Source organism: Cupressus sempervirens, chromosome 2 (genome assembly GCF_028749045.1).
Source record: "Cupressus sempervirens isolate cs-2001-9-10 chromosome 2, ASM2874904v1, whole genome shotgun sequence".
NCBI classification, from domain to species: Eukaryota; Viridiplantae; Streptophyta; class Pinopsida; order Cupressales; family Cupressaceae; genus Cupressus; species Cupressus sempervirens.
The window spans coordinates 70,693,103-70,718,120 of record NC_143119.1 but is presented as its reverse complement, the minus strand read 5'-3'; the positions used below and the strand labels follow the sequence as shown (position 1 = coordinate 70,718,120).

The 25,018-nt window shown below is 35.3% G+C and overlaps 1 protein-coding gene across 3 annotated transcripts in view; it reads right to left on the bottom strand.

Annotated features, from left to right (window-relative positions):
* Positions 1–24,782, bottom strand: part of LOC149571093 (myosin heavy chain-like protein) — a 50,495-nt gene extending 25,713 nt beyond the window's left edge. For all 3 annotated transcript variants that reach the window (XM_089812645.1, XM_089812646.1, XM_089812647.1), the window contains exons 1-9: positions 24,515–24,782; positions 22,742–22,869; positions 8,187–8,258; positions 7,920–8,033; positions 6,338–6,406; positions 6,189–6,245; positions 3,210–3,263; positions 3,040–3,102; positions 2,894–2,956 (exon numbers count right to left, since the gene is read on the bottom strand). In XM_089812645.1, coding sequence (XP_089668771.1) covers positions 2,894–2,956; positions 3,040–3,102; positions 3,210–3,263; positions 6,189–6,245; positions 6,338–6,406; positions 7,920–8,033; positions 8,187–8,258; positions 22,742–22,869; positions 24,515–24,713 — 819 coding nt within the window. In that variant the 5' untranslated portion in view covers positions 24,714–24,782. The remainder of the gene's footprint in view (positions 1–2,893; positions 2,957–3,039; positions 3,103–3,209; positions 3,264–6,188; positions 6,246–6,337; positions 6,407–7,919; positions 8,034–8,186; positions 8,259–22,741; positions 22,870–24,514) is intronic.
* Positions 24,783–25,018: the final 236 nt, after the last annotated feature.

Here is a 25,018-nt window from a genome sequence, read left to right as displayed (position 1 = left end):
TCCTCTCTACGAAGCATGGTCCTCAATGGTAACTTTTTAATTTTCTTCTTCATCTTACTTTCTTGTTTTTTCTTCTTCTACTCATTTTGGTTACTTCTTCTTCTTCTTCTTTTTGTTTCTCTTTCTCTTGCTATAGCTTCTTCTCGTGTTCTTGATCTTGATATTTTTCTTCTATTTTTTCCTTTTTTCTTGCCCTTCCTCTCTTACTTGTTCTTCTTCCTTTTTATTGTTATTTTGCTACAAAGACCAGATATCACTTTCCCAAAAAAAACTCCAAGGCATTAGCTAATTTGCAGCCTTGAAAGTGAAATTCTTGGGAAGACTAACTTTTAACAAGTCACTTATTCTTGCACCAATGTATCTAAAAATTTTACTTTGGACTCCTCAATAACCTCATAAAAACCCTTTGAAAATAGAAATAAACTATCTCAGATCTGAGAATTATGTGCTTTACAAAAATTTAGGGCACAAATCCTAATTATACAAAACTAGCTCGATTCTGTTTCAGTTTCTCTAAAAATTGGACTGAATGTGCTTCGATGTGTCATTCAAAAAAAAAATTAAGATCAGAAAAAAATATTGCTTAAATTTAAAGGATATGCAATTTCCAAATGACCTCCAAATCTGAAGGAAAATGTCTTGCCTTCATGGTGCCAAGATCATGCTCTGATACCACTTATAATGAAATAACTTGCAAAAGAATAATATAGCAAGATGTAGCTGCAAATACTTGATAAGTATGTGCCACTTTGAGGGGGCAACCTCCTAGTCCATTTGAGGGGGATACCACCAATTGTCCTCAATAACAACTCAACATGAAAATAATTAGCCTCTAACTCCTATATGTATATACACACACACACACACACACTATCAGATATATGTGTTTTACAAAAATTTAGGGCAGAAATCCTAATTATACAAAACTCGCTCAATTCTGTTTCAGTTTCTCTAAAAATTGGACTGAATGTGCTTTGATGTGTCATTCAAAAAAAAATTAAAAATCAGAAAAAATATTGCTAATGTTTGATGGATATGCAATTTCCAAATGACCTCCAAATCTGAAGGAAAATGTCTTGCCTTCACGGTGCCAAGATCAAGCTCTGATACCACTTACAATGAAATAACTTGCAAAAGAATAATATCGCAAGATATAGCTGCATATACTTGATTAGTATGTGCCACTTTGAGGGGGCAACCTCCTAGTCCGTTTGAGGGGGATACCCACCAAATGTCCTCAATAACAACTCAATATGAAGATAATTAGCCTATAACTCCTATATGTGTGTGTGTGTGTGTGTGTGTGTGTGTGTACACCAACCTCCTAGTCCATTTGAGGGGGATACCACCAATTGTCCTCAATAACAACTCAACACGAAAATAATTACCCTATAACTCCTATATGTGTGTGTGTACACACGCACACACACCATATTATGTCTTGGACACAACCTAGGCCAACTTAAGTACTTGAATATATATATAAAATAGTTACTATGTATTCTATTTAAGAGTTAAGGTAGCCACAAGACAACTGCTCGTAACACTATAAACACCATAAGGTTAGGGGCATAACAGTCAAATTATTAAAAGGTTAGGGTGAAAGTGACCAATGAGGCAAGTGAAAAGGGAATCTCTTGAAGCCCATTCTAAAAAACATCAGATCTGCCCATTCTAAAAAGAAAATCTTAGATTTCCTTGAGCCAAGGGTGGCATAACTTGAAAAACGTGTAAATTCTTTCTACATTTTGCCGGAAGCCAAAATGATCTCCAAGTAGGAAAAGAATGCCAAATTGGCCAATATTGAGGGCATATGGTCTCCCAATTTTGAGTTATTCAAAAACATAGAAAATGAAGAAGTAAAGAAATGGATGAAAATATAAAAGAAATGTGACTCTTCAAGGCAGCACCTAACAGTGTCCTTGCAAGCTGTTGAGAACAGTAGTAGAGAACTAAACAAGGGAGAGGCACATATTTCAAACACATAAAACAAAACGGAGTTCTTGAATGGTCTGCTCGGCACAAAAATGTAACCCCCCTTTGGAAAGAATGGAGTGTTAAGAAGCAAGGCTGAATGGCTAAAGACATCAAATAAATGATCCATGTTTTTTACCCAGAGAACAAATGAAAGTAAGCTCGTAGCATCTCTCTAAAACTCCATGTCAAGATGGCCGTGTCTCAATTACAAATGCTCCATGGAAGGTACCACTGAGTGAATTCATTAAGGCATTGTTGAGTACTTTCCGATAGTGTCAAACTTTTCCCAAGTGGACCTACATCAGATATTTTGCTAACATTCATCTGTGTTACATGGGGACACATCCCCACCCCTCAAACCCTTGATCCCATCCCCTGAAGCGTTTTGGAGATGAGGAGAGGTTAGGCAATGTCCCCTAGCTGTCCACTCATCACCACCCTACTATAAGGAAACCTGGAAATGACCCAGAACGCATTTCCAAAATCAGGGTCAGTACAAAACATTGATTATGCTGATTGGTTTTAGCAAAAGAATATTGTTTTGTCAGGTGCTGACTTGCATAATGGAGTCTTCAAATGATTATGGCATGTGTAAGGTCTTTTCCTAGCAGCACTTTTTAGCAGAATGTGAAAACATTAGTTCTATTTGTCAGTTTTAGCAAATAAACTTCATCTATTCATTGGCCACATGCTGGCATGCATATTGTTTTGTCTATATTTCAAAACCATATCAAAGATGTAGGTAAAAAATGGAAAATTAGTTATGGTGGTCAGCTTTAGCCACCAACCAATCATGATCTTGACATGCAGACACAAGACTTGATTTTTTAAGTTACATACACCATTTACCAATAAAACATTAGTAACCACCGTGATTATGCGCAACTGGAATAAACATAAAACTGAATCTACATACATTCTGTGTCGTCTCAAGATGTGGCTTCACCCAGTCATGAGCAACAGCAGCCTTTTCTGATACCTGATATTCAACAGATAGTCAATTGAATATAAACATGAAACAAGAACAAATCAAAAGCAAGTATTTCCAAAGTTGTCAACTACCTTATCCAGCACAATCTCCATTCCAGGCTTCACATGGCTTGTCCAATATGATGTAAGGAATGCCTACACAAAGATAGATGTAATTAAAAATTGAGAACAAGCACCAGATGCAAATTCAATTTTACATAGCTATAACAGTCTATAATATGAATTCATTTAGATACACTTACCTGAAATTTACCAAAATGAACTGCAAGCCAAGGCGGTAACCATGCTCCATGTACCTGATAATCAGCAGTGGTATGTATCAGGTCCACGTGTCAAGTACATTGACCTATCAGAGCAGTTTTTCTTCAGCGGGGATATTATTCAGCCAAGAAATATATTACTGTTCTGATGGTGATGAGAAGAGACTCAAATTATGTGTCATTTGATAACCACATAAATCCCCTAAAGGATTAAAGAGTATTTTATATCCAGACATGAGTGGTCTCATTGTGGTGTGTTTAACTGTTGTACCTAATAGGTCATTCTGAACATGCATATTACTTTACTAAGTTAACTTAGGGACCAGACAGGAATAACCCCACTTTAGGTGGCATACATTATCATTTTTCCACCTTAAGTGAGACTTCTACCTTTGGTGAGCTTATCATTTTATCGCTTTTGCACATTTGGAGGCTGATCTACCTCTGGTGGATGTGTTACACAAACTTCTGACCCCATTGGAGGGTAATCCACCTTTGGTGGACATGTGACACTTCCACTTTTTCACCATATGTGGGTAATAAATTGTCTTTTTATGAATCATGTCATAAGACTACAAGTCTTATGACACTTGCCATATTGTATGCACTCCTATGTTCTTACCTTGGTCCATTTAACCAAGAGTTGTCCTTTGTAATCTCATTATAGTTAATTCAATGAAGTGAATTCCATCAATTCAATCAGATCCAATCGATTCTATTGCATTATTGGTAAAAAGACAGTTTATTCTTGTCGTATTGATTCTCTCTTGTTATTGTGTTTTCCATTAGGTCTTAAGATCTTGGGTAGCTATATCCATAGCAAAATCTTAGACTTGTAATAGCTAAGAACAACATTTCATGTGAATTTGGAACGAAGAAGCAAATAATTCACTTAAATGATATTTGTCCCAAACAAGCTAACATGATAAGGTGGCAACCACGGTACAATCAATGATCTCCCTATTGACTTGAGAGGAGCAGCTCCTTTATGTGATCGGGGTTTTTAGGGTTTTTATCTGCTTTCAACCTAAAGCACAAAGGACAAAATAGAAAGGAGAATAAAAGGAAACGGAAACCATGCAGACTTATGCAATCCAATTCTCAGGATGTATCAAAGACTAGATTACATGTACAGAAAGAACTGAGCACATAGTAAAGGGCGAAAAAATAGTCTTCTCTGATTTAGGCTGCATATTCAACAACCTGAGATTTTACATACAACTAATTTTTTGGAAATATAGACAACAATATAAGTAAAACCAACCTTCCAACTTCCAAGTATTTAATGAATTGTTCTTGTCCACACTTTGCTTTAGAATTGTGGGCAGATTATTGGGATATTCTTTGAGTAAATAGTGATTATTGGGATATTCTTTGAGTAAAGAAGTGATAGTGATTATTGAGATATTCTTTGAGTAAAGAAGTGATAGTGTTTAGCTTCTACATTACTTCAAGCTTAAAAATCTGTGTTAAACAATCCTTCTGAAATGATTTTATGAAACCTCTTCTTAGCTTCAATACATCTAATTGTTTGGTTTCACCTTCTTTCAGGAATTTTGAGCTAATAACCTAATAGTCTGCTCAAACTTTTGACTTTATTTCTCCGGAGAGCTTGTCAAATTTCTTGTATTCTTCAAAAGCTCCTTGGGAGGATAATTTTATGAAACATCTTCTTAGCTTCAATACATCTAATGTTTAGTGTCACCTTCTTTCAGGAGTTTTGAGCTAATAGCCAAAAAGTCTGCTCCAACTTCTGATTTTATTTCTCCATAGAGCCTGTCAAACTTCTTGCATTCTTCAAAAGCTCCTTGGAGGATTGACTACTTCTATTTGAAACATTTAAACCAGACGTTAAATAGTTTCTTCTATATTATAAAAACTTGCTCAACTACAACTTCCCATCTGTGGCCATCATCTCCTTCATACTTGTTATCATGCCCTGCAATAATGATTCTTCTCTTTTGATTGCATAGTGATTATTGAGATATTCTTTTGAGTAAAGAAGTGATAGTGTTTAGCTTCTACATACTTCAAGGTTAAAAACCTGTGTTAAACAATCCTTCTGAAATGATTTTATGAAACCTCTTCTTAGCTTCAATGCATCTAATTGTTTGGTTTCACCTTCTTTCAGGAATTTTGAGCTAATAACCTAAAAGTCTGCTCAAAATTTTGACTCTATTTCTCCAGAGAACTTGTCAAATTTCTTGTATTCTTCAAAAGCTCCTTGGAGGATAATTTTATGGAACTTCTTCTTAGCTTCAATACACCTAATAGTTTGGTGTCACCTTTCAGGAGTTTTGAGCTAATAGCCAAAAAGTCTGCTCCAACTTCTGATTTTTTTTTCTCCATAGAGCCGGACAAACTTCTTGCATTCTTCAAAAGCTCCTTGGAGGAATGACTATTTCTATTTGAAACATTTAAACCAGACGTTAAATATTTTCTTCTATATTATTAAAACTTGCTCAACTACAACTTCCCATCTGTGGCCATCATCTCCTTCAAATTTCTTACCATGCCCTGCAATAATGATTCTTCTCTTTTCATTGCATGTGTTTCTTTATTGATTTTCTTTTCCTCGGCCTCAATTGTGATATAAACCTTCCTTGCTTCTTCGAGGAATTTAAGGCCATCTAAACTGAACTCTTCTGCCCAGCTTTCAATTACCTTGCCACAAATTTTATATCTATTTATTAAGGCAATAGTATCTTCAATTATTTTTGCTGGGTGAAGTTAGTACAATACAGACTATGGGAGTTACATTTGCAGGTTGCTCTTTGTATCCACAATGGATCTGATATGCAGTATTAAAGTTCTTACCTATTATTTCAAATGCCTTTCTAGATTGCCTCTCCTCATCAGTCCTCAAGGGATGGAATATCAACAAAATGAAACAAATTCAAGAAGATGAAATAGATTGATTCATAGACAACTTGTTTCAAAGAAGATGCAAAAGGTTAATACCTTAATCATCTCTTCTGCCTTCAGCTTAGCTTCTGCTTGAGCTTTAAGCATTTTTGTCTGGTAAACACAACATATTCAGAAAGGGAAAAAAATAAGAAATAAAAACTTCACGTTCATTATTTTATGTAAAAGTCGTGCAAGGAAAGGACCTCAGCAAGCTTGAATGCCTTCTCAGCCTTTTGCACCCGGGTCTTTTGCTCAGCAACATCCTTTTGCAGCTGCACATTTATGAATTGGTAATCAAGTTACACCCAATGTTGAAAGTTCAAAACATTCATAAAAGGTGGGAGGTTTGGTTGTTTCTCCTGTACTGTGATTCTATTTAAAATTATAACCAATTTTTATTTTTAAAAAATGAAAAAATCTAGCCATTATTCAATATCAAGCAGTACCATTGGCATTAGTTCCAGTTGTTACAGGAAAAAGGAAATTATGCTAAAATAACCCAGACAAAAAACCCAAAGATAATAAAGTTATACTCAATCTTGAAAGTTCAAAAATATTCATAAAAGGTGAAGCTATTGGCTGTTTCTGCTGTACTATGATTCCATTTACAATTAATAACTCAATTTTTAAAATATTATCTAGCCACTATTCAATATCAAGCACTACCACTGGCATTGGTTCCAGCTGTTACAGGAAAAAGGAACCTATGCCAAAACAGCTCTTACACAAAAACCAAAAATACTAAACCAATAAATGGAAGCTATTCCGATGTATGTCCAAAATTGAAGTGAACTACACCAAAAATTGTAATGAGTTTACTTCCATGCTAGCAAGTAGACTATCTTAGCCTACCACGGTGAATGGCACATGATTCATATGTAAAAAATTGAAGTGAACCACACCAAAAATTGTAGTGAGTTTGTTTCCATGCTAGCAAGCAGACTATCTTAGCCTACAATGGTGAATGGCACATGACTTATACTTCCATATATAGAAAAATTATAAACTAAATCCCAGACAGACCTGCATTAGGATGATGGAATCAGCTGGGACAAGTTATGACAGCGAGCATTTTTTACTTTGCACAAAATAATGGAGAATTTAATTACTTTGGTTTTGGCACCAGTCTTGATTTTTTTCGCTTTCCACTCAAAAGGGATGAGAACAAATAAATAGAAGGCATCTGAGCCAAACAATAATATGTTATATTAATGTACCACTTATGTCCTTGAAACAAAAGAATATTACAGATACGTAAAACACCAGTGCAATCATATTTTATAGAAGAGATTTAATTCATATTGAAATAACCATAGAATTTCTTCAAAAAAACGTATAACAATATGAGGGTGTCGAATCAGTATCCAATGACTCCATCAAATATTCTTACTGAATTAAAAAGACATATATAATGATAACTTTAAAAAATCCAAAAACAAAAGAAAATACCATCAAAAATATTGAAAATTTATTTCAGTGGGTCATATTTGTATTTGCTAACACTACAAATGAGCCAGCATTTTTAAGACAATAGTCCATATCTTGAAACAAGAAGAAGCAAATAAATCAGTAAGAAATGGGGGGGAGAGAGAGAGAGAGAGAGAGAGCAAGCATTAACAGTTTATCTCCTAATGCAAAGAAACAAAACAAAGGCTTCTTATTCTCCCCAATTTTGTTGTGTAAAAAAAAGTTTATGCATGCACTTAGTAATTTCAACAGTATAAAACAGTGTATGACACTACTTATCATAAAGTAGCCCAATCACCTGGTGATGTATGTCCTCACCTTTTCATATTTTACAGAAAGTTCTCTTGCTCTGCTCTCAGCTTCTCTCAACTTCAACTCTAAGGATTCTCGCTTCTGCTTTTGCTGACTTAACGATTGTTTGAGTTCATCAACCTGAAATTTTTCAAAGAAAAAAACTTGCAAAATTGCAATCAACATAGAATCTATTGTTTTTGCCATAAAAACAAGCTACAAAACTTGCACATATAACTTATAGAATTCAACAGGGAGGTCATAATAATCTCTCTATATCTTCTATTATCTCACCTGTCTCTCCAGTTCACCGATCCTTGCATTGGCCTTTGTTGCCTCTGCTTCATAATCACCTGCTCCTTTTTTCTACAGTCCAGTAAGACAGCTAGCTGTTAAATCCTTTATTTGCATCGACACAAAATTTAGCTGAACGATACTAAAAAAGAAAACAAAATTTTATGCCAGAGCAAAAATTTCCATCAATAAATCAAGTAAGAAACCAAAAAGTTTATATATATATAATAGAAGATTTGCTAAAGATTAAAGAATGTGAAGTATATGAATAATAAATATTAACTAGATCAAACAATGGTGAGCACAAGTTCAAGAGAGAAAATTTATCAAATACGAGTGTTAGAGCACCCAATTCAAATTGTCCCTGATCTCGCAAGCCTATTAGGATGAGGTTCCCCAAATTCGGACGGGTATGTGAGCCCTTTGGATTCTACGAAGCAAAACATAATTTTCCTTGGAAGTAACCTGTGCAAGCATCCACTATTGCAAGGATTAGAGGAAATAATAATAGAAAGCAAAAATCTCGCAGATCCTCACGAGAAGTGGAATCCTCCCCTAAGGATCTAGTCTAACTAAAATGGAAGTGCAAAGGAAAATAAACCTATTGCATGTGGTGGGTTTATGAAATGAGAGTGCATTTCAAAATAACAGTCAAGACATTGCCAACCAAGATGTACCAAGTTGTATATATGCAAATGGGTTAGCTTTCAATGTTGACCGCCTCCCATATTAGAAAAAGATGTTGAGAAGTGTTAATAAAGCTCGAGGAGGATATATGAGAACGTGCATGGCACATTCTTGGAAAGACTGGTCAAGGGCATTGAAGATGCATTGATAATTTAGAAAAATCATTTGATGATTTAGAATTAAAACTAAAGTTCCAAATGTTGAAACAATGATACTTGAGCCTGATTATTTTATTATTTTGATATTGAACTTGAAGTAAATGATGGTATGGGCATGATGCTATGATTACAATTTTTATGGTGTTTTTGTTGTTTATATGATACTATGTAACATTCTAATCTTCATTCATTCTTCTAGGCTCCATATATATATATATATATGGACACATTGTTTTTGTTATGAAACTTCACTATTTGATAATTAAGTGATTACAAATGGAGATGTAGTCCCCTTATAAAGAGAAACAATTAAGAGCGAAATAGAAACTTTTTAAAAAACTAACAAGAAAGAATTACAATAGAATTACAATAACCTAAATGACTATTAATATAACATTAAATACTCCTTTACCCTCCCTTAATGGTCATTTACTATACCTAGACATAAAACAAAAACATTCAAGTCATTTGACCATGGACCCATAGAAGGTTGACTCCTCCTCAAACTGCTCTACTACATGAGCTTGCTAATGAGACACTACCTTGTTGAACTTCTGATCAGCCAATTATTATCTGCAGAACCTCTAGATATGACCAAGCTTCCCACAATAGTGACAAGTGATCTTCTTCCTGGAACCCTCATTAGATGCACACTGTCCTTTCTACTGAGTGGGTATATGGCTTCCCTTTATCAAGGGCAATAAATGCTTGTTCTGCATTGACCATGTCACTCGAGCTACCAAATTGCTGCCTCCACCTAGCACGATGCAATAGCTTATTGCACAATTCATCAGGAGATAATGTTGAGCATCTCAATAAAATGTGTGTAGGACCACGGTATACTCTTCAGCATAATCATTACCATGTCATACTTTTCCACCTTGCGACCAAAGACTGCCAGTTGATCATGTATTTCCTTGCTCTTCATAAAATGCTCCAGCAAAGACAATTTCTCATCCATCATAAGGGGGAAAAACTTATTAAGATAACATCTTATACTTTCTATAATAGTCAACTACTTGTCTGTAGTCCGTCTTTCAGTCTAGATAGGGATGTTTCCTATCTTGTCTCTTTTGTCTTCAGTCTAGATAGGAATGTTTCCTATCCTATCTCTAGTTTTGTTTCTAATTCCGTCTTCAGTCTACGTTGTTTCTTTTAGAAACAACGTCCTTGTAATTCTTTATAAGGAACACATATGTTCCTCTGTTAATCAATCATCCGAAAAGCCGTTAATCTGCCAACTCTTCTTGAATCTTTTAACATGGTATCAGAGCTAGTACATTATTTCGAAAACTTATAATTTCTTTTGAAATTATCAGTGCATAATTTTTCGAAATTTTTTTTTGTGCATTTCCTGGTGCTCGTTCTTAGAAACCCGCCTAGGGTTTTCGGTCTACAAAAAAAAATCCCGAATTCGGGTTTGTCTACAAATCTGCTCTCAAAATCGCGTCCGTTTGGGGGCCCTTGTGAGGTAAGAAAACCAATTTCAGAGCACCTGTTCTGCGTCACTGGAACGGTAGCCCTAGCTGCGACCTCCATTTCCAATTTTGTTCCTCTGCGAATCTGGCCAAAGATCTTTTTTTTCTAACTCGAGACTAATAAAAAAAAAAGAAATCGCGTCTTTAACCCTGCACCTGCGCGGTTTGCGTCTAACAAAATCTGCCAATCGTTTGGCGGTCAAACATGACTTTTTTAGTCCCATCTCAGTCTGTCATCGTGCTCTGGGAAGCAGATTTGACCATTTTTTATCAAGAAATCTGAAGTTTTTTCAAGCTTTTTTCAGCTAGGGCCGTTTTTTTTCGAAACCCTAATTTTTGGGGTCGAAAAAATATTTTGTTTGCAAATTCTTGGTGGGTTTTTCAAGAGCTCATTTGGGTTGTCGTCCGTTTTTTCTGGGTGCCTCGATTTTTGAGCCAGCGGATCCAAAAAATGACAAAAGATTCCTTCTGAGTTTTTTGAGCTCTCTTCTGGGTCATTCTCTGATTCTTCTAGGTCTTTCGTATTTTTGCCTCGAAGAACGTGCCTTCATAGATTTTCACAATTTTTCATTGAAAAATGTGCCATGGCATCTCTAACAAATATTTTGCTCGAACATAATTCCAAATTCAATGGTTGCAATTATGGAACTTGGAAGCAGCACATCATCGCAATCTTCGAATATTGAAACACCGATCAACTTGTTCTGGGTGTTACGCAGCGTCCGACTTCTCCAGGTCCTGATCAAGATACATGGGATCTGAATAATCGAGAGGCAGTAATGCTTCTCAAACTATCCGTAGCTGATGACCAGCTTTCTCAGATTCCATCCGGCAAGACAGCTGCCGAAATCTGGACACATCTAAAAGGTCTTCATGAGACTTTCGACAAGAGCCGAGCCTTCTGAATTTGTTTCTGTTTTCCTGGGTTTGTTGATTTTCTCCTCAAAAATCATTTTCAAGTTGTCTGTAATACGCAAGGTTGCGTGAGATTCTGGGTTTTACCGTTTTTTCCACAAAAACGAAGTTTTGTAATTGCAACTTATTTTGAGTCATAGCACTCTTCTGGCAAAGCTTCTTGGTTTCAGCATTCTGTAGATCTAGGGAGGGTCTCAGTTATCACAGAATGTTTCGACATTCGTACGTTGACCATTAAGGGAGGGTATTAAGATAACATCTTATACTTTCTATAATAGTCAACTACTTGTCTGTAGTCCGTCTTTTAGTCTAGATAGGAATGTTTCCTATCCTATCTCTAGTTTTGTTTCTAATTCCGTCTTCAGTCTACGTTGTTTCTTTTAGAAACAACGTCCTTGTAATTCTTTATAAGGAACACATATGTTCCTCTGTTAATCAATCATCCGAAAAGCTGTTAATTTGCCAACTCTTCTTGAATCTTTTAACAAAACTTATTCTTCAAAAAGAAAGCTGAAATCTAATCCACCATTTCATGGAGGCTTTTCAGGGGCGCCCATATCTCTACTACAGACTTGTCAAATGGCACTTCTGTAAGCATCTCATTGTTGATGGATAATTTCAATAAACATAACCGCTTCTCAGTTACATTCATCAAACTTGTGTGCTAATCTTTGCATTTGTTGTAGGACGAATATAGTTGCTCAAAACAAGCTGGTCCAAGCACCAATACTCAAAAATCGAGAGTATTCCCTACTTCCAGGTCTTTTGGTTCTTGCCGTTGAACCGTTGATTGCCCTCCAACATGATGTTGGTCAACAAATCATCTCTCTCATTTTCCCATGCACAAAGAACTAGGCAAGATCAAGATTCAAAAAAAATCGATTATCATGTCAAAAACCTTCAATGTAGTACTAGCACGAACTTCAAAAAAATGGTTTCAGGTCAAAATCAGTAAAACCATGGCACAAATCCCAAGAAAAGGTTGGGCAAAATACAAAATGTCATTTTTGAGAAAAATCGATTGGCGAATTACACACAAATCCTAGATAAACCCTTAGTTTTGATGAATAGCCCTATCCACGAGTTTCACGAACACACATATAAAACTAGTTGTTCTGCTCAAAGCACAAAAAACAGCCCAAGAAAATGTCATTTTGGGTAAGACGTATGCCCACAAAAACCACAAATGCAATAGCAATAAATTGAAGGCTACCGAAGATTCGCAAAAATTGCGAAAAATATCAAGTCAAAACACACAGGCTGCAGACGGAAATATAACAGTCAAGCTTCCAACAGAAGAAAATGCAAGGAACCGGAAACAAAAAACACAAAGTTCACACTTGTGCCAAAACTAGACAAGACATAAAAAAGAACTCCACAATTATTTTTCATAAAAACTCAATAAAAAATAGAATGTTTCAAAGAAGCTACCAATTTTATAAAAGAAATCACCAAAAACAACCTAAGCTCTAACACTAAGTTATTAAATTTCATGATTTGATAACTAGGCAATTGAAAATGGAGATATAGTCTCCTTATAAAGAGGAACAATTAAACGCAAAATAGAAAATTTCTAAAAGACTAACAAGATATGATTCTCTATGTCATGAACCCAAAATGATGTGTGAACAATATAAAAGCGTATAATTTGTTTAGATATCACTCCCTTAATAAATACCAAAATCCCTTATATCAATTATATCATACTAATCAATGAATCCTAATGAGTGCTAAGAGTTCTACTCATTGTCATGAGAGATGGGTTTGTGTAAAACAGTACTCATGAAACATGGGTCAATGAGTTTGAATCAAAAACAACACATTTGAATCCTGATAGCAATATCACAGTTTGACTTGTTGTGGAAGTATCTCCTACTTATCAATATTGATATTAATATTAATCTATATTAATCTATAATAGCAATCAATATTGATAATATGATAACCAAAGTAATACTCATATCAAGTTATTAATATTATCATATAATGGCGTAGGCCAAAAGAAACTGATATGTCCAAGAATGTTATTGGTAAGTATAACACCCTTAGTCTACGAAATACGTCACCTTAGAAATGGAGGATAGTCAATGGTTAATACAAGCAACATGTCATGCGTGGGCTTTGAGATGATGACCAAGGAGATTACAAAGACATTAAGTATTGACAAGAAGTATCAATGAGAGGAGATATGATCAAAATGCAGAATTACTGCAGACCGTAAGAGGAAGAGAATATGACAACTATCGTCATGGTTAAAGTTAAGAACGTAAAAGGCTTAATATTGTTAATATTGATGAAACGAGAAAAGTATCACACGTATCTTGGGGTAAGGTAATCACTGACATGTACAAAATGCCAATTGGGGCTCTTAAGAAAGCCTAACCTTATCTAAGGGAGACCGTCCAGAACAACATCTATGGTATAATACAGACCGATGTTACTAAGATATTCCACTACAGGCGGATACAAACTGATGCCAAAACCAAACATATTATCAATGCACAATAACGATAATTAATAATGACAAAATGAGATGTAAATATGTACTATCGATCTCTTAAGGAATAACTGCAACTATCAACGTCAGTTTATGAGCAGGATTGACTAAGCGATGGATAGTCATTATTCTCGCTAGTGATAGTAAATTATTAAAAGGTCAATAATAATTAATATAAATAATAAACTGTATCTCCTATAAATGTATCAAGATAATCGATACTATGAAGACAATTATTAGGAGAGGGAACAATATCAAGGAATTGTTACAAACACAGTATGGACACATCTTTCAAATACAACTATTCGGTTAGATATAAAATCAAAGTTAACCTCATTCGACCAAAGTAACGAGAATCGGAATCGGATCGGAATCAGCAAGGCCGAATCAAATCGCAAATCGGCCACGAATTGGCAAATTTTAAAAACCTGTGAAATTTAGTAACTTATTTCATAAACCCTTTATTGCTGATTCAATTCACTGATTCACATAAAATAGTTTGGCTTGAATGGAATCGCAGAATCACATGAATCGCCGCAATTCTCATTACTACGCATTCGACAGAGGGGCAGGGAGTTATATCATGGAATAGAAAGAATAAGAAATAAATATAATTTAAAAGGAAGATAATCAGATATCTTCAGACCGTCAAATGGAGAGTTTATAATATATTGGAGGAAGAGCTCAGAAAGTAATATACAGATATATGTACTGAATTATATTTATCGTTAGCAAATATCTGGTGACAGCAAATTAGCATGTAAATTATTTATGAGTTAATACTGATCTATAGCTACAGCCCATATTATATCCGAATTCTATTGAGAATGCATGGCCAGTATATATATGGATAAAGAGCCATCATAGGCCTCATAAGTATGTATATAGAGATAATAGATATTAATAGTTATAAATATAAAATACTAATCCTTCATACATATAATATAGTAAGAGATTATATATGTTAATACAGTAATATATATATATATATATATATATATGGATGTATGTATGTATGTATGTATGTATATGTTTGTTATGTTTTACATATGAATATACATATGTTTAGAAATAATTACTATCTTGTTTCCAAGGAGGAGCTTGTATAAGTCCAAGCAATGGATCTTTGTCCCAAGATAGGGTGGGGGTCAGCATTCCGTAAGCCTTTACGATACAGACTTGGACCTGTAAACTTTGAGGGAATCGATTGATAGTGCTGTCTAGGCAACTTGGATAACGTCAACTCCTTCCGTCTTTAAGCTAGATTTGTAATAAGGTTGGACATGAGTGTTAAAGATAACTTAAATCTAATAAGGTGAATGGCTAATTGTATTAGGGAACATTAATATCCCAACCCCAATCAAGAAATATAAGATAAATTAAGATCCCAATAGGGGACATTAGTCTATGTTATCTAACTAATAAAATAGAAATTATCTAATAACCTAAATGACTAATCATTACATACTTTAATAGTTTTTGTACTAACCAACCCACACAAACCCAAAACCGCATTTTAAAATGTTGTCATACAGGTGAGCCGGGATCTTGAACCCCAAGCGAAACCTAAACACAAACCGGCAACTTAGCATGATATCCCTACAAGCATTTCCCGATCCCTAATCCTAGATGCCTCAAGGCTCTTTTAATTCATCAGGCTTATCCATTCGACCTTCCCTCACCCAAGATGACTACCTCATTTTGAATTCTTGACAACTTAACCAAGAGCACAAGGTACCATCTTCTCCTAACCCCAAAAATTAAAAAGCGTGTGCTTGTTTTCCATCGGCTTCTCACCAACTCACCAAAACCACCCAGAAAGTCCACACAATTTCCAAAAATTATCCAAGTACAACAAAAAGGTACTAGTGGCTATTACTAACATCTTTACATTGTTCAAGGATAATTATTGCACAATTTTGGCATGCGATCTAGGCTACTTCCATGAGAATTTTTTGAATGTGTTTAAGGTTTTATTTGTAGTTGATTCTGTCCCTGCCTGTCCATGGACGCTAAAATTATTGTTTTCACCACCTTTTCATAGATTTGATCCATTCATATGCCATAACCATGGCGAAACCATCGTGTTGGACTTGCCAACCAATGTCCTCATAAAGATGAAAATGATCTAGAAATGCCATAAATGATCTAACAAGCCAATGCTAACACCAAATTTTATTCACGAGTATCCATAACAAATGTTCAATCAAAAATAAGCAAATTCAAAGGTAATGTGACTAGTCAATGCCATATCCTAATTTCATAGGTGGCAAAAAGTGCAAAGAATGATCTTCACACCATCTCCAAGATAAATATCCAATGGATTTCACAAACAGTCTATGGCTCTTCACATGCATATTTGAATTTCTTATGTTCAAAATAGCAAATAGAAAGTAGTTTGTTTTCTTGTACTTCCAATTAAATTTGCAGATCCTAAAGTGGTGATTTCTACATAAAGTGTTTATCACAAAGGCAGCTAGGATATGGCGAATACCTACCACACCACATGACCATGTTCCTTCTCTAGGATTGGCTTTTCTAGCTGCAATCTATATATGTGATTTCTTAATTTATTGTAAATGTTTCTTTTCGTGGTTTTTACTGATTAGAGTGCAGTCATCTAGGGTTTCAATTCTCAGTAGCGTATCTGGCATTAAAGCTTCTCTCTAAGTTGAAAAGAGATAACTATGGTAGCATATGTTTGCAAACATTTGTCTCCTTGTCTGGTCGTTAATATTTTAGAGGGTGTTTAAGGTTTTGAGGTGCAACAAAGCCCTTTCCCTCTAAAATCTCTTCAAACACATTTGTTGGTGCAATTGTAAACTGGTATTTGAAGATGTTGCAACACTTAATCAATAATATATTTGTTATATGTTATTGTCTTTTACCTGCTATAAATGGATATTGAAAATCAAAAAGGGGTTGTTAAGTATAATATTATAATTGTTTATTTGCATCATATCTCTATTAATCTTTGTTATCTTTGCTTGAACTAACTGGATATGGTTCTGTTACCACATTAGGCCATCATTGAAAACCTTGATATTTCACATTCATTCAATTTATTAAAATTATTCACTACTGGTTCCACGAATATGACATAGGTTTACACATGTTGTTCACGATTCAAAGCTACAAACCAGGGAACAATTGTATATGGAAATAACTATGTTTATATGAATCATTTTCAACAATTATGCCAATATGTCCATGATCTATTCAAATAAACAATTTTAAGGGATTATATTATGGTCATTGTTTGTAGACGGATATGTAGACTATTAAATCTACTTTAAAAGAGGTCCACTGCCAGCCATACTTTACTTAGTGACAGAATTAGAAATTGAGTGTGCAAATTTGGGTATAGCCACTCACTATTACTTTTATTGTCCATTTGTTTGAACTAAATACTTGCCAACATATGCCTCAGGAATGCCCTCCTGGGTTTAAGTTAAAGCCCAAAGAGTAGCAGAGTTTACTCACTCTCGTACTTAGCCTTTAACCTTCCTAAAATTGTATATACGCCAATCTTTAACTTCATGACAACAAAATCCTGCTTTATAGATGAAGGAAAGCTCTAGGATTTTGGACCTGCTATTATAGAACCTTACATTTTGGCAGCATCAGGGACTAAAGTTAATCTTGGTTCAAATTTGAATATTCTGCCATGTTGCAGGTGGCAAAAGTTGATATGAGTTATCCGTTTAAATCAAAGTCTCCTCTGCAGAGAGGAGTGACAAATCTGTGGCAATTATAATTTATATAACTCAACAAAGAGCAAGGGTGCATAGAGAAATATGACAGAGAAAGGCAATCTAAACAGCAACAAAGACACGATGGAACTCCAAGAATAGCAGAGGGGCAAAGTTCTACACAGAAAGCCAATGAAACAGGTAATGTCTCATAATGCTATATCTTATAGCACAAAACTGGTTGGCACTTCCAAGTAGATATAATATTTTAAATCAATTAAGAGATCGTAACATATTGAGAATCGCACAAAGGCCTACGTCAGAAATTAGAAGAAATGATGCACTATATAGTTAGACAAAGAAGAACTGATGTAACAGAGATATGGCTATGATTGTTCACTTATGAACAAATTCTAGTGCATCACAATGGGATGAAATGGATCAGAATGTCCCTTTTTCTATAGCTGATACAATCATGCAATCAAAACATGAAAGACGAGAAAGAGAAGTCAATGACAGATCAAACATAGTAGACCAGTTTGAGGAAAGACAAAGGAGATTAAGGCTCAAAAAGCTCTGCGGCAAGCCCAGATTGCACACAATGATCAGAGATTAAACCCGAACCAACTCATCCAGAGTGCGCTGCAGCCTAATAGCATGTAAACCCACAAAATACTACTACTATGCAATATCAGAATGCTCAAAATCAACATGCACGTGGGGAAGGGAATACTTATGTGAATTTGGGGGAGAATATGTAATAAAACCCTAGCCGAATAGCCCAAACGTTTCCTCCAAACAAGCCACTTATTGGATCTAACAGATAAGGTGAGTTGGATTTCTTCTGGATTCCTGGTTATCCGAATCCCATTCCAACTAAGACCAGAGGAAATATATCAAGGTTCCACAGAAATAACACAGTCACAGGTGAGGAGCATCTTAGATACATCATGAATATGGAAATGATGATGAGGACATCATAATGAAGTTGTTTATGCAATTCTTGGAGAGGTCCAAGGGGTTGAGCTTTTTTGGTTAAACATTGGGCTTTCATAGTGAAGACTCAGGTTCAATTTCCCATAGGAACATCTACATGGAATCCTAAGTTGTGGCTCTAGCCTTCCGCAGTAGGAATCTATAATGAAGGAGGTTTCCAAGTATTAGTGGATTTCTAACCAGTGACTCTTGGTCTTTCAAACATGAATTCTAGTGGGTTTGCTTGTAAAGAACTTGTATTGGTTTCATGTTGACGCTTGAATGAGCAAGATATTTGTAATCGGTGTGCAATTTGAAAAAAATCCTTGAAAGGCAAATGTAGAATGTTGGACTCTCCTGATAGAAGTATTGACAGATGAAAGAAATTGTGAGGATTTTCCAATCAACAGTAAGGTGAGAGGGTCGACCCTCAATTTGCCATTCATGAGCTCACCACCATAAAAAGTGGAATAAATGGAAAAGTGGTCAACTTCAACAGCTGATTCATCGTTACAATGAGTAAAATGACCCCAGCACTCAAACCTGATTACTCCATCTGCCTAATGTTGAGCTGCAGTGCACTCAATGCAAAATTGTGTTTTGTATTACAGAAAAGAGTTCACAAACTCTCATAGAAGGTTATGCCATTGTCATCAACATTTAGTGAAACATGGGAGCTTCAGGTAATCAATACAGAGAGCTAATGTTAACCTGGCTTAACCTGAGAAAAGAATGTCTGCTAAACCTTTAACTGCTCATGAGAAATTAGACAAACTAATGGGTGTTGTAAGAGAATTGTCCTACAAAGTTGAGAAATGAGAAGGGACTGCCGCACCCTGCTGCTGAAACTAATCATAACGGACAAAGTTTACACAAAAATGACTTACAGCAAAGAGATAATCTGCATTATCAGTACTCTTTTCTGTCGTTTGGAACCTGCAACCTTCCCCATGACCCAACAAAGCAATTGATTGTTCCAACTGAACATGAAGATGAAAAAAAATCTTATGAAGACCAAAGTCCACAGTACTATGATAAAGATATTGATCACTTAGATGTTTTCAATATCGATTGAGTGAGGAAAGCAGTGAGTATTTTGATATTTTGGTGCTGATAAAATAATCCAGAATGTTAGTGTCATTAGTCCAAAAGAATATGAGTTGGCAATTGATGAATATGAGCATCTATGAACAATGATAAAGTTGAAGCATCAATCCAATGGAAGAGGACAAAAGTATCATCACTAAAACTGCACCACACATACTAAGAATAACTGCCAATTGATGGTTTCAAGCATCTAAGGAAAATGATAAGGCTGAAGTATCAAGCCATTAGAAGATGGCAAAATGATTCTCACTAAAGCTGCACCTGGACATACTCAGAATAGCTACCAATTGAGAGGTGGACAAGTTACCCCAAGAGACAACAATAATGTTGTAGAACAAAGATGGACCAACCTATGCAGCCAAAAAAAGGTATGCTGCAAGGGATAATACTAAGAATGATAGCCCCAAAGACAAAACAATGAGAAAATCTGAAAATAAGATGATCCAATAAAATAGCAATCAAGAAAACGGAGATTCAACCCTAAACACAACAAAAATGAAAAATGCAATGCTTGCAGCTGTGAATGACACTACAAATCTCAGATCTACAGAGTACTTGGGGAATTCCTTGTCAGAAAAATGGTTGATTAGTCTAGAAATGCATGCTAGACTCTTGTGCCTCAAGTAATATAATGTCTCTCACTATCATGAAATATTTAGGGTTGTAGGTGTTTGAGTCCTATGGCAAATATTTTGCCATGGATTCAATTAAGTTATTGTTGTAGTCATTGTCAACAATGAAGTAGTGCACTTGGCCTCATATCCTAAGAGGTCATTCTTAATGGAAATAGTTGTTCGTGACTGCCCACATAAGTAAGGCGTACTGTTATGACGAAAGCGGACCGCTATAAAGGGTGGTAACATCCAAATGGAGTTATCCGACACTACTTTTCAGTTGCAAGATAGGACTATTAAACTATAAAGAGAAAAGAAGGTGCATAATATGGCATAAGACCAATACAGGACAGCTTCTGATATGCACTACATAGATACAAAAACCTGACCACTTCATTGGATATTGTGATGAAGAAAGTGGGTAAGTTTGCATTGTCTCTCTTTGTTTCTAGCCCTAGGCAATGTAATGACAATCTGTGGGCAATATCTTTTGATGGAAACCTGTGCACAAATACTGGGCCAAAAATGGTCTACATTGGCAAAAGGTCAAAACCATTGAAGACAATTGAAGATGTTTCACTAGGCCATATCACAACTACAACCTGAAAGCCTATAGCCAAAACCTATTCCTTTTCAGCAAGATGCCAAGTCCTTTCATCAAAAACAAAGGCCCGTTAATCCTACTCTCACCCTTCAGATAAAACAACAACTGAAGTTAAAATGAAGGGGATCATTCAACCCATTAGGCATTCAAAATGGGCATCAAGCCTTTTCCCAATCAGGAAAAAGAACAGGGAGAATCTACATTAAATTCAGAATTTTGAATGTCGAGCCTTATAAAAAAAATTATTCTCTCCCCAATATCAATCATTTGTTGCATAAGCGACTGGTTCCAAGTTGATTTTCATGATGGACAGTTTCTTAAGGTACAGCCAGGTTGTGGTCAAGGAGTCTGATCAATGTAAATACAAGACAAGTTTTGCAATTCCTGTGTCATATATTTGTATGTGAGAATGGCAATTGGACTCAAGAATGCAGGGTCAGCATTTCAGCATAACCATTTCGAGTTGATCTTACAAGAATGCCTTCAATTCAGGATCTATTTGAATCCCAAAAAGGGTGTATTTGGTGTGAAGAGGGCAAATTGCTGGGTCATATTATATGCAGATACAGAATTAAAATTTATCTCATTCTCATACCCAAAACTGTTATTTTTCTAGGATCGTTTCTGCAAATGTAGTACCATTGCCAATGTTATTGATGCTTTCCAAATGCAGATTTGGATCTCGTATAAATACGAGAAGTGGAAACATGTCTCTTCAAGAGACATGTTCCTCTAGTTAATCATCTTTAGTTAACTATATGTATAACTCACCTTTAAACATATATGTAATATTAATTTATTAACCATATATGTAATATATATATATATATATATATATAATTCTTATCAATAATATAAGACATAAAACAATGTTCATATAAATCATGAATACAAATACTCAATGAAATGAGTATATCACTTCGACTGATGCTATACTTCAACAAAAACAATAAGAAAAGTCCAGTCCTTTTCTCAGCAGATCTATTTCTTGAATCATTTTATGCCGAATTAAAATAAATAACAGCCAAGCACCACTATCAGATACTCTTTAATATGTCTCTAGATAATATAGATAAAAGATTCCAAATTTTGTGGGCCATGTAATGATTGCCTGCTTTCAGCTTCCACACCTATTGTTCTCAGTATTGATATTATTCCGACACTGCAGATAGTTACAAGGTTCTAGCAACAACTTAATCTTAAAATTCCTATGTATATTTCTAAAAGTTGAAACTAGACAAAACCGTGATTATTATTGACCATAATAATTAGACTGACGGATCATCCAATTGACAACATTTTTTTTCATTATATAGACTCGTCTTTTGCCTCACCCCCACAAAAAAGATTTCAAAACAAACAAAAACTGCTTGCAATATTTACAGATGTTCATCTTGAAATGATAATGAACATGAATTTTGATAAACATTTTTCAGAGACTTCACTTAGGCAACAATTTCTTTGATAGGGATTCTGCTTAAACAGGGACAGTAAAATTTTGTGAAGTGGTGGATGACTCACTCTTCAGCCTGCAAGGCCATTCCTGAGTGTGAGAGAATAAGTTGATAACCAAGCTCATGTTGCAGCAGTATATTGTGCATGAATATGCTCAAGTTTCTTTCTATTTTCCTTAGAAGCAAAGTCTTAATAAATGCCTAGACTCAAATCCCTATAAAATTGAACTATAAAATATTTTTTAACAATCCTGAATATACAAGGAATAGCACACATTAAAGCAATAAAAGCACATGAATAATTCCAATTCAAAAAGTTGAAACATGCACATGGAAAAAAAAACAGTTTCATTAATTAATGAGTAGGGTACAACCTGAATTGCTTCAATGTCATTTTGCAGTGACCTGATAGTTTTTGAATTTTCTTCGATAAATTTCTGTTTTTCGGCAATGGTGGTCTCCTTCTTCCTTAACTCGTGATTCTTCTCATCAATTGTCAATTCTGCATCATTACAAATATGACAATAAAGGTAAGACACATAAACAAGAGCAATCTAAGAAGCCCAAGCCCTTCAACAATGAACAAATATAATGTACCGATGGACCAACTGATCTCTGAGACTTTCTAGACACTACAAAAATTCATTTTAATAGACAATACCCACATTGAAAAGTTTATGCAATAAGAGACTTTCTAAACTCAATGATACCACTACTAAAATGAACCTTTCTTTACAATGTTCACGTGTGTGTGGCATCTCAATGTTGTGGTTTGGTTATTCTCTGCTGCACCGAACCAAACAAGTAGTAAATTCCCATTGGAAAGCGTGTTCATATACTGGTAGAGATCTACTTTCCCTTCGAAGCATCTGCGGAGCCATGGCTTACCAATAAGCAAGGGAACTCATTGCGAAAATAGCTAAAGTTGAAGCCCTGCTAGTGTGTCACTATGTTCAATGTTCTACGCAATGAAATCAAATCATGGATGTATGTGAATACTTGTCTCATAATAAATCCTTGATACAAGGGCAGTGTGATGAGTGCGGCAGTATTTGCAAGTTATCTGAACACAACAATCACCTATAACACTGCACTCAGATGATGATTGCAAAATGTCATGAGAAGGAAACCCACTTCAAAAATGCTCGCATTCAGATATTGAGAAATGGAGACCGAATATTCTAACACACAACCATCCTAATCCAGCCTATTTCATGCTCAGTTGCTTGATAAAATGACCATTAGGAGATAGCAACCCTGCGATTGCACCTAATCAAAAGCACGAATACCACACTACAACCAAAAGGGCAGGACAACTCAACTTAACTGGAATCCACTCATCCTAGCACATACTGTTTTCTATAGTTTCATAGTTTAACTCCTAATATCCTGTCACATTTTTCTTTATACTGTTTCTTCACTTATGAGGATTATGATCCCACCCTATCCATGTCATAATAAGAAACCATTAATCGGAATCCAAGTATAAAAATAAACTCCAAATTCAAAAAGAGTTTTTTTATTCTGGATTGAACCTTTCAAAGTTTTGAAATGACTCAAAAGAACAATATAAAAAAGCTATTGGAATTCCATAACCACCACTATCAATTTCTATCAGGTGAAAGAAACCAGCTTGCATAATCATAATTCAGTAAACTTCACACACTACCTATGCCTTGACCTTCTCTAGTGAACTGAACTTCATACGATCTAAAATATATTCTTTCCTGGAAAGATGCAGATGACTGAAATCCAAATTAAGACTTTTCGCAATACGTAAAGCGGTGTAATCTCTGATGCAATGTATATCTTCATCCTGATGATGGACAAAAAGTCAACACATATCTTCATCCTGATGATGGACGAAAAGTCAATAGTTTTAAATTTTAATCAGAGCTCCCTAACAAAGGCCTTTTTCTATTCACATTTAATGCTACGCTTCAATAAATTTAAACTTATACCAGGTTACAGCCCAATTGAGTAAACACAAGATCATGCGATTTGAACGGATTCGCCGTCAAATTGAAACTAAAATGATTAGCCTCTAAAGCAACACACAGAAGGAAAATAATTACTACTAGGATCACAAAAGAACAATCCCTGAATACTTTTGAATTCGACAAAGAAAAGCCAAAAATCAAAATTACCTAAAGAATGTGCCTTGGATTCAAGTTTCTTTGCTTCGTGCTTGAGACTGTCCAATTCCTCCAACAGCGCAGAATTAGGTTTTTCTGCTGCAATTGTTTGAGGCTCTTGAGATTCGAACCCTGCGTCTCCCCTAGCAAGGAGGCCAACATATCCCACGAACACTAACAATAAGAACAACAGATACTTCCCCGTTGCCATTGATCCGTTTCGAGCAATACAACACAGGGAGACGGCGAAAAGAGGACGTGTATACGCCCCCCGATGGATATGTGTATTGATTTTCGAGGGTTTTTGACCTCCGGTGTGTAGGGTTTCCTGATGACCACGTGGAGCTGCGTGCTCATAAGTCGGTCAAATATGAGTTTTTCTGATGAAACTGAAGAAATCTTGTATTTTTGTTTTTTTTTCTTAAACAGATAAATGTTTAATTTGGGAGTGAAGATTTTAAGAGTATTGCCTATAAAGAGGATTTTTGAACGTTGTAAATTGTAATTATCGCTTTT